Consider the following 15,651-nt stretch of genomic DNA (forward strand, 5'->3'; position numbering starts at 1 on the left):
CATATCCATAACAAATCCAGATCCAATTCATAACAGAATACGCCTCCAGCAGCGGTATGATGGTCGCATTTTTATCACCTGTCATGCCATGCGTCACTTTCGCACTTACATATTTGTTAGAACGTGACAAGCATGGTGACAAATGATAAAGAGCCGACCATTTTAGCCCTACTGGTTTGTTATCGCATTGCACGGCTGCATAAAGCTCGAGTTGTATTGTATTGCTGTAGGTACATTACTACAAAAGTCTCCATCACCTTAAGACCTCATACTGGGCTAGCACTGCATCTTGCTGCCATATTAATATTACTTATCGGCTATTTACAATCGAACACGAACTAAGTACATTTATTTACAGCAAATTCTTAAAAATATCGTCGGCGAACTGTACCGTTCAAGGATTCTGTTAGTTTCTAAGACAAAGTTGAATTCATGAAGTAACTCATGTTTATTTACGAAGTCTGCACGAGATAATTACAGATAATAGATAGGGGAGTAGTTCTTCGTGCGTGATAGGGAGTCATAAGGTCAGTTTGGTAACGTCAACAGAGAAAGTAATAATAGGCAAATGATCTAGTCAGTCAGTCAGTCATCAATGGTGTTAGTTACATTGATTTGTCTATCTATTACCTAGGTTGTTAACTTTATGATTTGTCTCGCCCTAGCAGGGTCCATGTTGCACTTTATATAATTGTTATGTTAACACCTTGTAATAGCATGGTTGGCATTTAATAAATGATATTATGATAGGATAAAAAATAAAATAAAATAAACAAATAAAATGTCATAGGTATTTTGTATTAAGCAGTCTACAAACGATGCCATAAAACTTAGAAATAAATTAAAAGTGGAAAATTCACTGTCTCGGGCGGGCTCGAACCCGTGACTTTGGATCGCTAGCCCATCGCTCTGCCAACTGAGCTACCGAGACTTTACTCGAGGACAGCGAATATTTCCACCATATGCGCCTTAGGGAGGCGCCTAGTGACATCTACCGGAAGAGTATTACACTTCTAAAGCCGTTTAAGAAGTGTAATACTAGTGTGACAGTGAATTTTTCCACTTTTAATGTACTAAGCTATATGATAATATGATGATAGGTATACGGCACCACTTGCAGATCAAAATGGACGCCTACTACAAGCAAAACTACACCTAAGACAGCTCTTAAATTATTGATGAATGTATGAGTAATTGAGTATGTATAAATACACGAGGAACAACTTAACTACATGTCAGCGCCGAGTAGTTAGCCATGCAAATTACCGAAGCGTGGGTTATTGGGGGCAGCGGCGAAAATTGGCTGCAAAGTAGACATGCGCGAAACAGTGCTTCAAAAAGTAATGCTATATCACATCACTTTTTCGAAAACGTAATATTACACTGAGATATCACATATCACATCACTGTACAATCGCCGGCGCTGGTCGAGAAATGGCATCATCAGAGCTATCACCTACATTACGCATCGCATCTACAGAACTCTAGGCCCTAGAGTCTAGGGCGTCTTATATCGGCATTATACTTTACGCGCACTGTGTATATACTTGAACTGACCATTCATATCGACGCGTCAATCTATATTGAATCATATCCATTACGCGCTTCGGCCGGTCGTTTGCGCTCGCGTAATGAGTGATGTTTTAAGTAATGGTTGATTTCTCGGAGTGATATGTAATGCCATATTACGTGTTCGAGAGATCTCATTTGTGATATTACGAGCATTACTTACACATGTCTACTGCAAAGTCGAACTAAATGATCGCAGTACGTTTAACATGCAATTTGTCCTGGGGGCACATTGAGAATGCCAGCAAAATTCACTTAATGGTTTCTTATAATTGTTATGCCGATGTATGGCTGGATACCTTTTATTTACGAAAAATGGGTCAGGAATATTTGAACAATTACGGCCATTCGATTGTGTATTACCTAAGCTGCATTAAATATGATATCAATATTAAATTAGCTTTCGCGCTCGTTCTAGATAGAGAACACATTACTTCACATTCATTGTCCAGTGCCTTTTGGTTTTTCCTCGTTACCGTATCTATATATAATTCAATTTGAGCTTTAGACATGTATTTTCATAAAAGTAAAAATAAACTGTAAACAAGAAAAGGTATAAATATATTAAACCTTTATAAAGTTTATAAAGTTAATATATATAACATTTCAGTGTCTCACGGAAGTTTTGTTAAGAAAAGGTTTACTTCTAGACTACCTATTATTAATTACGAGTTTAAATTAACAGTATATCGCTCCAGAACGCACGGCTATATTCACTTATACAGGATGGCTAAGAATAATTGCATTCCCGTTGCCAGGGAGGTTTTGGGAGTATACTGAGCAACTTTTACTATGGGACCAACTACGAAATCCCGAAAAAAAATTTCTCCCCCATAGAAAATGGACCAGCCAAAATATATGAAATAGCCAAATTTTTTCGCGATTTCGTTATGGTCCCATAGTAAAAGTTGCTCAGTATAACCTCAAAACCTCCCTGGCAACGGGAATGCACTTATTTCTTAGCCACCGTGTATAGCAATGTAACATAAGTTCTTTTCACTAAACTCACAAAGTACTTAAAGAGCTAGTTCAATTTCGTTTAGCAACAAACGTTTTTCCCATATCGATGTAAACGTATCGCGGGCCGCAGACGGCCGGGAATAGACTTCTATAAGCGTCTTCTGACTCACTGCTCGCGGGAGGCGGGCTCTATAAATCCTATACAATAAATTTAATAAACTCATACACACGTACGCACTTTACTATCGCGGTTACTATAGTGTAAACAGCGTTTATTTGTGGACGATCGACCGGTATTGGTTAAAGTCATGGCTCTAGTAATATTGTTTATAGCTGCGTCTTGTAAAGCAATGACAATAAAATTGCAACTCACTATGGGTAGTGTCTGACAGCGATCTAAAACGCTATAGTTAAATAAACTTATCAACTGATGCGGCGTCTCGTGATTCTTTTCCATGTTGAGCCTACTAGGTACTAGTAGTTATTAACGAGATGTTTTTGTTGCCAGCACCCTGGGAGTGGCGCACGTGGCCGGCATGTGCATCCCGGATCGCAGCTGCTCCGTCAATGAAGACAACGGCATCATGCTGGCGCACACCATCACGCACGAGCTTGGACACAAGTCAGTATCACCTAATACTCACTAAACTGGTCTAGTCACTCAATGGCTTAGCGGCCAACACAAGAGAACACTACTCTTCCATCCAAAAAGGACCTTGGCTTCCGAACCAAGAGTATGGGTAGATAAAGCACAATCAGACTACTGTTTTTATCTGCCTCACCTGCTCCTCTCACAGCTGAGAAATGACGGTAGGCGATGTACAGAAGACGTTCTGTCATGTCTAGGAGTCTGAGTCAGTATTATTAACATTTTCTTTCAAGTTGGTCTGCGAGAGAATATCTAAATAGGTACTTTAGCAGACCCAATTTTTCAACGCGTCAAAAAATCCGTCTATAATTGACAAGATTACGATGAGATTACGGTTAAATTATTATGAACACTCAATCCGGAATTCAAAATATGTGCCTTAACTATTGCATAAAAATTCAAAGGATGCATTGCATTGTTTGCCTTGATGTCTATTTTTAAATAATTCATACAAAAAACTAAGAACACTGATTTTGTATAAATTTACACGTCTTACAGGCCAATTCGAACGTATACTGACATCAGAATGATAATCATATTAGATAATTAGCTATCATGCGTCTCGCCTGCGCCAGTATTTGTACAGACATTTACGAGCGAAATACACGATAACCGAATGACATCAGTTAGAATTACATTCTAATATGAGTGTACGTTCGAAATGTTCGAATTGACTCGTACAGTTTGGACGTCTAGTCATCCCACCAGTATACGCTACGTGACTCTAATAAGGAATTGTTGATGAAGATGTAAAAATAGAGAAACTAAGGTACCATTTATTTGTACTGATTTGCAACGCTTGTCTTGGATGTGACTTGGATTTTTTATTAAACTAATTTTTTGTTGATATTACTACGTGACAAGAGGGCATACGGCTTGATAATAATTTAAATAATATAGGTAATACTTGGACAAAAAGTTATCAAGAGAAGGGAAATAACTTTAAAGTTGCTTAAGTATACCCTACACTTAAGCAACTTTAACGTTATTTCCCTTAACTAATGATGATCACATGTATGCTAAATTTAATTAACCTAGTCTGACCTAAGACCGTGACAAGCTTGATAAACTGTTGGTATTAAATGATTTTGTAGGTAACTTGCAAATGCAAATTTAAATCCCCTAATGGTCTGTATGAATACGCGCCTAAAATTAATCATCAGGTATGTATACCTAATAGAACGCATATAACGCAGCGTATCTCTTAGGTCTTTCATCACTATTCGCAGAAAAATCTAGTGCTAGAAAAACATCACGCGTTCTCGTGTAATTTATAAACGTATCGTCAACCGCAACTGCGATATTTTGGAATTTTGTAACTAAGTGGTAAGCGGTAGTTTGATTTGTGAAAATAATGCAGCATCCACCATCCAGTTTATTTGACCGCGGACGGCGGCTGAGTCACTGCTATTGCTACGCTGGAACCGCATCTAGGTTACTTTCATTCAGATCGAGTTACACGCTTTATTCTTCAGCAATGGTAATCACGTAGCGTTTTCAACTTCTTTTTACACTCTATGCGTTAGTTTTTATGTGACCCCTAAATTAAGACTTATAAAAATTCACTACTGGAACAACTCATCAGATGAATTGGATTCAATCTTCAGATTCGTACTAATGGTACGCAGCTTAAATGATCTGTCGCACCACTGAACTTGGAATAAGTGCTTGTTACTTCCCCAAAGTCTAGAGCGTAAAGTGAAAAAGCGACAAAAATACGCGTAATACAAAACACATTTTGCGTTCATTGTTAGTATGTATAGACATCTTCTTATGATAATAAGATGCTGAAATCTATCTTCATAATCGTGACGTGCTATACGTATAATGCAACAGGAAACAAATGAATTAATAAGCGCATCTGACAATAAATTACACAATTGTTTGAAGCACAAGGAGCGTTTAGACAACTCGCATAATCATAATACAAACACGATTATGTAAGTGCAAACAGGCACCAGGCAATGACCTTCGCGTTCACTCACTCTAGACACATGAATGCATCATTCGGAGAGTACAATGCGCCGAGGTGCATTGACGTGGAGATATCGGCCCACACAAGTATTTTGTTCGGTTTATCTCGAGCAAAGAATAATGAATGGGCTAATAAAAGACATGATAAAGGACTTGAAGAAAGTTCTACAGGATATGATTGACGTGTTCTGTTATCTGGTTTTGAATGGTTGTTGATGTCTCGCTCTGACTCTTGAGGTCATAACTGTCTAATAACTTAAGTTTAATATGATGAACGCTTTAGTTAAGAGCATGATTGGTGATAAATTTATGAAAATTATAATTCTATCAAACGAAAGTTGTAATTTTCTCTATCGATATTAAACATCTCTGTAGTAAACTAAGTTAATTTAGTAAAGTAGTTACGAAGTAGAAGATCCCCTAACAGTCAAGTACTTGACAAAACCTAACTTTCTTTTGGAATGTGAGACGTGCTTTTTTAAAAACAGTTGTATTTATGTAGCAGCTCTGTATTCTGAGGCCACACACAGGCAACCGTTCGTCCTTCATTACCCAAACTTGTTATCTCAGAATGACCTGTTATATTTTGAACCTTAATATTATCACGATAGTTGCTTTTTAATGATATGGTTGCTTTGGCACGTGCCCGGCACGCGACTAAGGCGCCTCTCCATAAAAGAAACAAAGGCTTTTGTTTAACGGATTAAAGTCTGAGGCCTAAAAATACAATACCAGGGGTTCGACTCAGATTAAACAACTTGTTACGGTTTTGATACGACCTTGACGTTCGTCTTGGTGATTAGCGTGCATCTCAGAGGAGCTACCGCGAAAACCGAAATTCGCAAGTTCGGATCTTTCTCTTTTACTTCAATGAAGGTGTAATTAGAGTGACAGGGAAAAATGCCCGCAATTTGCGAACTTCGATTTTCGCGATTGTATCTCAGGCGCGTCTTTCACTTCATTTCACATGCACTAATCAGCGTGAGCGATCTACAAGGTCGTATCAAAATAAAATCAAAACTCAATACCGTAACAAGTTGTTCAATCTGGATCGGTCTTCTGGAACGTGTACAGTGAGGTTCGAAATTGCATCCATAATTTCATTCATAATTTCTCCATGCAATTTTGAACCTCACTGTACCTAACGTAAATTCATATTCTCAATAATACAAGGGAAGTAAGACACAAAGACAAACACATCAATTAAGTACCGTGTTGTTGTTGCCATTCACAACTAATAGCTATTTATCAATGGACGAGTATGTCGTTGGCATGCCAACTAATTACTATTCCGATAACCTAGGCGATCATGAATTACTTCATTATTTATACTGGGTGTCTGCTGTAACACAAGCAAATAATTAAAACATGGAGTGTACACCTCAAACGATAAAGCCTTTGACCATTTTTTAAATCAAACTTCTTTAGGCGCGACTAGAGGGTAACTCCGATTTTTTTTTCTGACGGAAGTAACGCTCAGTAGTGATACACGCACAATAGGACACACGTCAAAGTGCCAACATAGCGATAAACGTCATCGTCAGAGAAGTATTGCCTCAATCGCGCGTAAAGATTACACGCACACTTTTTAGGGTTCCGTACCCAAAGGGTAAAAACGGGACCCTATTACTAAGACTCCGCTGTCCGTCTGTCCGTCTGTCTGTCCGTCTGTCCGTCTGTCACCAGGCTGTATCTCATGAACCGTGATAGCTACAGTTGAAATTTTCACAGATGATGTATTTCTGTTGCCGCTATAACAACAAATACTAAAACGTACGGAACCCTCGGTGCGCGAGTCCGACTCGCACTTGGCCGGTTTTATTTATTATTATGAATCCTTTAGATTTTTTCTTTTTCATACAAATTAAATATTATTAGCGTACTATCATCCGTGCAGTTGACGGTGCTTGTTACGCTTTAAACATAATAAAATTCGCAATACATTGCGTCTTAGAATAAACTTTAAAATGTGCTAAACAATAAACATCAACACAAATTTTTAAAGGTCGCTGAGAAAATGTTGGTTGGTTTTAGGAGTAGTCTACAGTTAAAATGCGTGAGTGACCCCTTATTAATATGTTTAATATGTCTGTGTCTCACGGTAGTTTTGTTATTAAAGTCTACAGTTAAGTTTATTATTCCACCCGGTATTACATACGATACTTACCTTAGAAACGTGTATCAACCCTCTCAACTGGCCATACCTATCTGTAGACCTTATGTCTTTGAGATAAGATTTAAGTTTTGTCAATTAACAACGGGGACGACGGTAGTTATTATTGTTATTAACCACGGTCGACCGTTCGTGTGTGACCATCACGCCTGATAATTACATCAATAAAGCAATAAACGATGTAATGTATCATTGTGACATACAATGACATGACTATTCAATGTTAATAACCAGTGATAATTCTATTTTTGTTTTATGAATAAAATACTTCTTGTTATTGTTTCTTGTATAATCGGGTCAATTTGAGCAGGTGACCTTTAAAATCTTGACCATACCTACCTACCATATCATATCATATCATATTATCCCTATGATAGTCTTTGTACGACATGTATACCCAAATGTTAATCAAGAATAGGTTTAATTATGATATGATACAAGATACAAATAAAATAGAGCGCGTAGAAGTGTTTTGATGTAAAACTTCTACTCGCTCTAATGTAGCTAGGTTCGTGTGACTCTTACACAGCGTACTACTTACGCGCGGGGTGAATCAATCCTTTGATACCTATAGAAGTGTCCTACGTGTGCGATCTCGTTGCGAACGCCGTGGGCCCGCCGCGCCGCACCGCTTTACCTTGCGTTCGCGAGTTGTTCGCCTACATGTATACTTAATTTCTGTGTTCTTAATTAAGGCAGTTTAGGCGATGATTAGTTATTAAGGATTATTTAAATGTGTTTTTGTGTTGTGTGAGATTTTAATTTGTATGTTTAGATCCAATATGTGTATAGCCCAATGGTACGAATATGACTTTAAATGAATCAATACTTGTTCTAGCTTCGGCCTGTACCACGACACAGAGAAGATCGGGTGTAGCAGGCGAGAGGGGTCTACCTTGCACATCATGACGCCGGTGTTTGAGGCGGATAGCGTCCAAGTGGCTTGGTCGCGCTGCAGCAAGCGAGATGTCACCAATTTCTTAGAGTAAGTCATGTGTATAATAATCAACCCCATTATCAATGTTGCCATTCATTGAAAATTAGGGTTGGCAAAACTATCTATCGGTCCGTAGGGAACCCTAACTATTGATGCCAAACTTCTCCCAAGTATTACCTAATATGGGGCATTTTCTATGAAAAGGGACCTTATAGTTGATGGCGCTTACGCCGCACAGCGTCGCGCGGCATTGTATTTATATCGGAGCGTAGTTAATATAATAATAGCGTAAGCGCCATCGACAATAAAGTTTTTATAAAAAATACCACATATAAATAATTTTACCAAAAATATATATCTATTGGATTCACAATAAATAGAGCCCCGTAAAAATAGTTAAAAGTACTTATAACAATTCCAAAATTGAAACACGAGTAGCGATCGTTTCGAAAAGTGGAATCTTGAGCGTTGCGACGGTTTCAAGGCACGAGGGTGAAACAAGCCAAGGGCAAAGGGATTAAATTCAAATGAACGTTATAAAATATTTATCATTCAAAATCATAACTTAAAATAAAAGTCAACATGAGAAAACAACTTAAAAGCATCAGATTACTTTGCCACTCTTGTGTTTGTGTATAAAATGCAACTTTCTCATCAGTTTTTAAAGCATTAAAAGAGCCTTTACGAGCTAGTGTAGTGAAAAATACATTACGAGAGGTCTACAGGTTAATTGGACAGCTGCCGTTATAAAACTATCGGGCGATGATATTGACATTTAATTAGTACGGATAATAAAGTACTAATTAATATGTTTGCGTAAATTTAATAAAATATAAAAGACCCGTAAGACCTGCTGTAAACGGGAGTAACAATAAGATTCTATGATAAGATATTTTGCTCACGTTTCCGCCACTCACAGCCTTATAAAGCATTTTTAATTGAAAAAAAAGAAAAAAAAATTAAAAATAATTTATTTGGTTTACAATGTGCATTTAAATGGCAATAGGGTTGGAACCTTCTTTTAAGTATAAAATTTAATATACTTGTGGCAGAAGGCCCCGCTCTTCCATAATTTGAAGGGGTACAACCAAATTTTATTTAAAATGTTACAATATGTGCAATATGGTACTTATAATTTACTATAAGACATGCTATAAATTAATTTATTCATACATTAAATTAACTTAATCTAGCGCGTATGTGTGTGTGGTGCGCGCTCGCGTATGTGTGTGTGTGTGTGTGTGTGTGTGTGTGTGTGTGTGTGTGTGCGTGTGCGCGTGTGTGTGCTTGTGTGTATAAGCCTTATAAAGCATTTTTAATTAATTAAAGTTAAATATGCATATCAAATGTAAAATGTAAAGTGAGATGCGGTAGCTTTAATAAGTTATAAGCTTATAAGTCTTTATTATTATCGATTATATCGATTTCTGAGAGCCTACCGCGAAAAATTACATTATCTGCCTCTATCGCTCTATTTACCATTCTCTTTATAAATTTGCAACAGCCTTTATCATGTTGTTCTGTATATAATATTTTTATAATTCCGACAGCAATAAAGTTCTATATAACATTTAAAACTTTAGCGTGTTGAACAGATATAAAAACCTATTTAAACCGGGAAATCACATTTTGCTGGATATCACTTATCCGCGACCACGACCACGATCAGTGAATTCTGCGTCGAAACGTCGGAAATAAAGGTAACAAAATAAATTCGCGATAAATCAGGTTTAAATCAGGTTGGACCCGGGTATGTCCTTAAACTGCGTCCGGGCCCGGATATGTCCTTAAACTACGTCCAAAAGAGAGGTATGGGCACTGTGAATGACATCTCGCTTTGTGTGGTAGGGCACAGGACAGCGGATGTCATTCCAGATCTAGAGCAGAGCCCAACTGGGGAAGTACCTCCACCTTACAGAAAACCGCAGCCAAATAACACTAGACCCTACTCATAGTGTTGTGTTTCTGACGGTAAGTAAGATTGCCAGAGCTCAACGAGGGAGAGGAGTGTTAGGGTCGGCAACGCGCGTGTAATATCTCCGGTGTTGCAGGCGTCCATAGGCTACGGTAACTGCTTACCATCAGGCGGGCCGTATGCTTGATTGCCACCGACGTGGTAAAAAAAAAATGTTTTAATAAACTTCCCTCCCTAAAATGCCCTCATACACGTTTACCCAGTTTCATTTCAATTAAAACAAAACTTAAGTTATTGTCCATCAAACAATCCTCTGATATTTCAGCTCAAAAACATCGAAATGCCGGGACGCGTATTTACAAAGGCTATACTGATATGGTTCAGATGCGAACTGAACTAGATTAGCTTTTGTTTGGACAAAACTTAACAAAACCCTAATCTATTATAGTATAGAAATTTACTGAAATCGTATAGACTTTATTAACTAAATTCATACGGATATTGTTACTACAAATGCTAGTCTGTTGCGATCTAAAATTTGAATCATATTTTAGTAACGACTCCGATTGTATTAAAAAAATTACCGTTCATGCAAATTACTTAACAATGCCTAAGATTTTTTTTTACTTTTAGAATTATTTCAGTTGATAGGTACGAGTACTCCCTTTAGTACCGTTTGGTAACCAAAATTTCGTAACCAGCTACAGAATGGGAATCAAGATTCCCAGTTAATTTGAAGCCGGTTACGTATTGGGCCAGCGTGTTACCGCTTGGTAACTAAATTTGGTAACTAGCTACAAAACAGGAATTTAAAATTCCTTGTATGTAGCCAGTTACGAATTGGGCCAGAGTGGAATTGTTTGGTAAATAAGTTTTGTAACTGGCTACAAAATGGGAATCCAAAGTTACATTAAATCAGTAGGTAGGTAGGTTAGGTTCGTTAGGTAGCTTCAAATGCCCGAAGGGCAAACCGCCCAGAAATAGGAGCCCCGCGAAGCGGGGCTCCGTCTAGTTGCGTTGTGAAGTAAATTTTTTTAAGAAACAGTCCGACGAACTCCAGCTAACTAGACGGAGCCCCGCTTCGCGGGGCTCCTATTTCTGGGCGGTTTGCCCTTCGGGCATTTAAAGCTACCTAACGAACCTAACCTACCTACTGATTTAGTGTAATTTTGGATTCCCATTTTGTAGACAGTTAGGTACAAAACATTTGCCAACCGTGGCTAGGAATAATACATTTGAGTAAATAAGTATTATTAAAATTTAGATATCATATTCAAACCATACTGACGTTACTAAACTCGACTAGGTTTTGTCGTGAATAATATTTGAAAATATGTAAGCAAAAAGCTAATCCATTTGAGTGACTACTTTTTACCGAAATGGTATAGATATTGTTAACTAATATGCATAAACAAAAGCTCCCCGATTATAATCTAAGGCGTGACTGAAATAGTTTAGCTTTTGTAAATACGCTGCCGGGACGTGCCCCTAGTCGTGGGTTCCAAGTTGAATGTAAAACTTCGCTTCGCTTCGCTCGCTCGTTCGATGACTGATCGTAAACATAATCGAATATAAATTAATAATAGATTTGTACTTCATAATTGTATGAATAGTCACTAACTGTCCTTGAGATAGGAATTTAAATATTCTCACATTCTTGAATATGATGGACACTATAATATATTGGTCCCGGTTTTCAATTAGTGGATATTTAATTATAAAACGATTAAAATAAATAAATTAGGTACTTATTGAATACTTACTATTCGCAAACGGTAATTCTTGAATAATAAGTTAGTTCCTGGAGTTATGGATGTTTTTCACATTTTCAACATATTAATAAGTAGGTTAAAATTGACTTGCAAGATTTTGTTATATTTCTAGTTTTTACAAATGTAGTTATTATACAGGGTGGATTTTTTAGTGGGTCAGTGAGGGCAGCTACCAGATCCCGTGCTGCTACGCGAAAATGGTCTTAGAAGACCTTCTCGCATTTCAAATTAATGAAGTTTGGCGTTTACAGATTTTGGAAAAACATACAGAGTGCGAAAAAAGGGCAGTTTTACAAACTTTTTTTTATGACAATTGATCCTATTCCTAGAAGCACAAATCGAGGAACACTTTTCCTATACAATTAGTATGGAAATGAAAACTTATTTTTCACATGCTATTTTTCATGCCAATCAATTCCATTTCTACCCATGGTCCGGCTCTATAAAAAATAAGGATTATTGGCGATTTACCCCCTATTTGCTAAACCGTCAATTAGGCAAGGCCAGTTAATTAACTTATTTATTTATTGACTGTGACCGTCCAGTCATCAACCAATATTAACGTTGACCCACAAAATATTTGAGTTATTTGTCATTAAAATGTCAATACTCGTGAATGGTAGGATTATAAATCGGAGCCGAAGTTTAAATACGTACTTAATCAATTTTGTTAACAAATCGCTTGCAGTTTTTATGAGATGGGAGGCGTTGAAGTTGAGTGATATCGATATGTGATTGAAATTATCTTTAGAGTAGAACCTCGATTATCCGAACTAATTGGGACCAAAACTAGTTCGCGCATAGGTAGTAGGTAATTAATTAAAATTTCGGAAAATCGAAAAGTGGGTTTTTTAACGATATCAAACAAAAATAATACCTTTCTACATAAAGACAATACAGTACATTAAAATTTTACGTACCTTCATATTAACGTTGAAATATAAAGCACCTGAAAAAAATCGAATGCTTTTTTCATAATACTATCTTTTTTAGAAAATCGTTAATTTTTTATTGACCAACGAACGGCTGCAACATTTGGCTAATTGAGGATTCGTTCAGATAAACTAAGTAACTGTTCCGATAATCGAGATTCTACATGTACTTGTATTTGTGGTAAATATTCATAAGTACCTTCTACTTTTATTGCAGCAATGGATTTGGAGAGTGCTTGGGCGACGAACCGTCTACTGAAATTGACAAATATAAGTATCCAGAACTCCCCGCAGGTAAGTGCATATATCATAATTTTTAAGTAGTTGTGTTAATTATTTATTTTATATTTATTTATCAAATATACATTTGAGTCGACACATCGACCTATTTGCAGAATATTAGTTACGACCGCTTCTCCATAATACACACGTAGTTTCCACTTTCCTCCCTAGATATTGGCATTATGAAAAATATTTTTACACTGTGCAAAGGTTGTCCATCGCAATTCAACGTGGTAACGCGGCTAGTGTGATGGGCACCTTTGCGCCAGGGACAACTCGGGGGGGACTTTTTGACTACCGACTGCGCCATGTCAAGGTACGCAGTTTGGGAGTCGTGAATCAAACACGGGCACCGAGCTGTATTGGTTTATTGTATGCGAGTATGATGCTACCCACCTTAGCCAGATGATACAAATACCTACAGGCTTATGTTTAGTCTTAAGTTGTTATTGTATTGTTATATTTTTTTTCATTTCTCATGCTCTGAAAGAGGGTCATTGTTGTTCTAAAAGGTGTGCAGAAAATGATACGTGTCTGCACTAGAGCATTTTACGTTCGAAGTACGATTTTTTTAATATTTTGTACGATAAACAATTGAAATTAGAGTTTAAATGGATTTGTTATACAATTTCCATTCCGATATTTGACTTTTCATTCCATAAATAACGATACTTTTGCCTTAATTGTTAATTGAAAGTACCCTCAAGAAATACTATAAAAATGTATACTTAGTCATGTTTAAAAAAAACACATGCATTTTACTTTCCTCGTATTCGAAATGAAAAGTAGAGTGTTTAACTCGGGTGAAAGGCATCATTTCAGCCTCGGACTATTGGCGCTCTCACTGCATTCGAGCACCAAAATACCTCGGCAAAAATGAGTGCCTTTCATCCCTTGGTTAACAATCTACTATTGTTATACTGACATTTATTGAATAAACCTTTTTTTTACACTATTTATTGTATATTGTATATTTAATAACATCTATATCCCTTCGTCTTTAATTATTATTTTTTCTTGGTTATTAATGTTATTATTAATATTTAGGAGCGAAAAACAAACTTTCATGAATCCGAGCGTGGTTTCTTTGTCTTTAAGATTCTTCGTAACCACTCTTCCTTCTGTTACTCATTGTGACATTACTGAACACTTATTCCGTTTGCAGGAGTAATGTACGACGCGACGAAACAATGCGTGCTCCAGTTCGGAACGGATGCTACCGTCTGTACCGGTACTGATCCTGAGGAGCTGTGCCAGCATCTCTGGTGTCTCGTCAACGGGACCTGCAAGTCCATGCTGCGGCCTGCCGCCTCAGGCACCACTTGCGGAGTCGACATGGTATAATTACCATAATTAAGATAATTCTTAGCTCTCAAGAAACTAAGAAATAAATTACACTAAGCTAGGGTTGGAGATTTGCTTTTTAGGGTTCCGTACCCAAAGAGTAAAATCGGGACCCTATTACTAAGACTCCGCTGTCCGTCTGTCACCAGGCTGTATCTTATGAACGGTGATAGCTAAACAGTTGAAATTTTCACAGATGATGTATTTCTGTTGCCGCTACAACAACTAATACTAAAAACAATAAAATAAATATTTAAGGGGGGCTCCCATACAACAAACGTGATTTTTTTTGCCGTTTTATGCGTAATGGTACGGGACCGTTCGTGCGCGAGTCCGACTCGCACTTGGCCGGTTTTTATTAATTCTTTACATTGATGAGCCTTAGAATTACGTCGCCAAATCGTATTTATGCTTAAGCTTAATTTTAATTTTTAATCATAATCATATTACGTGTTCGAAGACGTCTAAATGAAAAATCCCAACTTCTTGACCGCTATTTAAGTCTAATAACTCTCTGAACTATGCCAACAAACTTTCTGATACAATTTATATTCATTTACCTAAGTCACTTCTGCTTGTTTACAGTGGTGTCAGAACCAGAAGTGCGTCCCTCGTGAGAGGCCGCCGGAGGCCCGGGACGGTGGCTGGGGCGAGTGGTCGGAGTGGAGCGAATGCTCTAGAACTTGCGGCGGAGGCGTCGAGATCAAGACCAGAGAGTGCGACAGCCCTATGCCGTCCAACAACGGGAAATATTGCGTCGGAGATAGAAGCCGGTACGTATGATTACTGAAGGAAAATATTAGGTCATGCCACCGACTACATAGACACCGCATTATTAAGCGTTCACAAAAACCATGGGAAGGTACATAGAAGTAATTTTACTTGTAAAATCCTACTACTAGATCAGAAACTTTGCTGCATAAAAGAAAAAATGCCTTTTGTTTAACAGATTAAGGTTCAAGCCAAAAAAAAACACAGTAAATTTCAAGTACCTATCCCATCATCATATATTTAAGAAACTTGTCGGTGGAGCGATTTCCATATGTGTCGGTCCTCTGCATTTTCCTTGACAGCCTGATACGACACGACGTTGAAACATAATTGAAGGGAGAGTTGAGGCAAGGAGACAGAGGGGGAGACCAAG

At 37.5% G+C, this 15,651-nt stretch overlaps 1 protein-coding gene across 1 annotated transcript in view; it reads left to right on the plus strand.

The window, feature by feature from the left end:
- LOC134748803 (A disintegrin and metalloproteinase with thrombospondin motifs 7) overlaps nt 1-15,651 on the plus strand; it is a 140,759-nt gene that overhangs the window by 115,631 nt on the left and 9,477 nt on the right. Inside the window, exons 8-12 of the mRNA XM_063683597.1 lie at nt 3,038-3,151; nt 8,164-8,310; nt 13,099-13,175; nt 14,329-14,501; nt 15,093-15,280. Coding sequence (XP_063539667.1) covers nt 3,038-3,151; nt 8,164-8,310; nt 13,099-13,175; nt 14,329-14,501; nt 15,093-15,280 — 699 coding nt within the window. The remainder of the gene's footprint in view (nt 1-3,037; nt 3,152-8,163; nt 8,311-13,098; nt 13,176-14,328; nt 14,502-15,092; nt 15,281-15,651) is intronic.

The sequence above is a fragment of the Cydia strobilella genome, chromosome 17 (assembly GCF_947568885.1).
Source record: "Cydia strobilella chromosome 17, ilCydStro3.1, whole genome shotgun sequence".
Lineage (NCBI taxonomy): Eukaryota > Metazoa > Arthropoda > Insecta > Lepidoptera > Tortricidae > Cydia > Cydia strobilella.